General features: G+C 67.4%; 1 protein-coding gene across 1 annotated transcript in view; it reads right to left on the bottom strand.

Annotated features, from left to right (window-relative positions):
• Positions 1-1,136, bottom strand: part of CHLNCDRAFT_142605 (hypothetical protein) — a gene marked incomplete at both ends in the record, with an annotated part of 2,629 nt that extends 1,493 nt beyond the window's left edge. Inside the window, 4 exons of the mRNA XM_005842740.1 lie at positions 214-382; positions 527-631; positions 775-913; positions 1,122-1,136. Coding sequence (XP_005842802.1) covers positions 214-382; positions 527-631; positions 775-913; positions 1,122-1,136 — 428 coding nt within the window. The remainder of the gene's footprint in view (positions 1-213; positions 383-526; positions 632-774; positions 914-1,121) is intronic.
• Between the last annotated feature and the right edge of the window lie 409 nt (positions 1,137-1,545).

Below are 1,545 nucleotides of genomic sequence, written 5' to 3'. Positions count from 1 at the left end.
TGAACTGCCTGCGCCAGTGGCGGCAGAATGGGCGGCGGCAGCAGGGAGGGCAGCGGGCTGGGCTGCCTGCAAGGGGCGGCCACCCCAGGACCCGCAGCGCGTGGCCCGTGCCGCACAAATGCTGCATCTGCCTGCCGTGCCTGCCCGCTGCGCCCGTCTAGGCAGCACGCCAAAGAATGGCCCCGCCAAAGAATGGCCCCGTCCCCGCCGCACCTGGTCTCCGCGCAGCACGTGATGGCGACGTGGTTGACGTCGTCAAACTCCACAAACCCAGGCCAGCACAGCACCTCAGACGTGAAGAGCGGGCGCCAGGCCGGGTGCGGCCGCCCCGCCCGGATGGCGGTCAGCGGCGTGGCGCGCACCTTGAGGCCCTGGAGGGCGTCTGCGGCAGGGGAGGGGAGCGGCAGGCAGGCAGTCAAGCCCTGGTGTGATGGGCAGGGTGATGGAATGCTGGCGGTTGGCGGTGGCACCTGTGTGCCTGCCCGCCTGCCCGCAAGCCCGCAGCCAGCCGGCCAGCAGCACCCACCGCCGCTGAAGATGCTGACGGTGATGAGCGTGTGCTGGTTGAGGAAGAGGGAGCGGATCACCTCATCCGCCTCCGCGTTCAGGAAGCACAGAGGCTCGCCGGTGCCTGCCCAAGAGCAGGGCAGCAGGGCGGCGTCGTTGGCACAGAGGTGCGGCGGCAGCAGATGAGGCGGGCGGGGGACTGCAGCCGAGCCAGCAGCCGTACGGTGCGGAGAAACCCAGCTCAAGCAGCACGGTCCAGCTGCTCACCTTGGTCAAAGGCTGTGCAGACGCCCGACTCGCACAGGGCCAGCACCAGCCCTTGAGCCGCCAGCACCTCGCGGACCGGGCTGCGGCGCCTCAGGAAAAAGGGGGGCCACGCCTCCCCATGCTGCGCATAGGCATCGCACTGGTGGAGGAGACGGAAGTGGGAGAAGCTGCACCAGCAGTGCGCCTTCTGGCTGTGTGCTGCCCCACCCAGCTCCTGATGCAGCAGGCAGCGGGGAGTGGCGGGCGGCGGCGGCAGCGGCCGGGGCCCGTGCACGCGCTTGCTGCCTGCACGGGGGAGGGTGACGCGTGATGATCGGACGCTGAATACGAGCACGCAAGCCCCGCACCTGGCCAAACACCATCCTCACCTGAGCTGGCCCGCAGTTCAACGTCGCCTGGTGGCTGCATGAGATTGCCAGGGAGCCATCAGGCGCAGTGAAGAGAACGAAGGCTGTCGGGGAGGCTCTCAGGCTTCGGGAGGAAGCCCATGTCGCCAGCGGGGCGGGAGAGCGGCGGAAATGTGTGCAACCTCTCAGGTGCCATTCACGTTCACATGCAGAACTTTGCCGTGCTTGACGCACGAATGGGGGTTGAGACTCTCCAAAACAACACAACGGCAGGAGCACACTGGCAGGATGAAACAGACGCAAATGACCTTGAGGCATTCCCGGCGGAGCCTACTGCCGCCGCCGTTGGATGTGCACCATGCCGGCTGGCACGGCAGCCAGCTAGAGCTAGAGGTAGTTGTACAGCTCAAAGTACTCTGGGAAG

This window comes from Chlorella variabilis, assembly GCF_000147415.1.
Source record: "Chlorella variabilis unplaced genomic scaffold CHLNCscaffold_44, whole genome shotgun sequence".
Lineage (NCBI taxonomy): Eukaryota > Viridiplantae > Chlorophyta > Trebouxiophyceae > Chlorellales > Chlorellaceae > Chlorella > Chlorella variabilis.
Note: the sequence above shows the minus strand (reverse complement) of the source record. Positions and strands in the feature narration are given on the sequence as shown.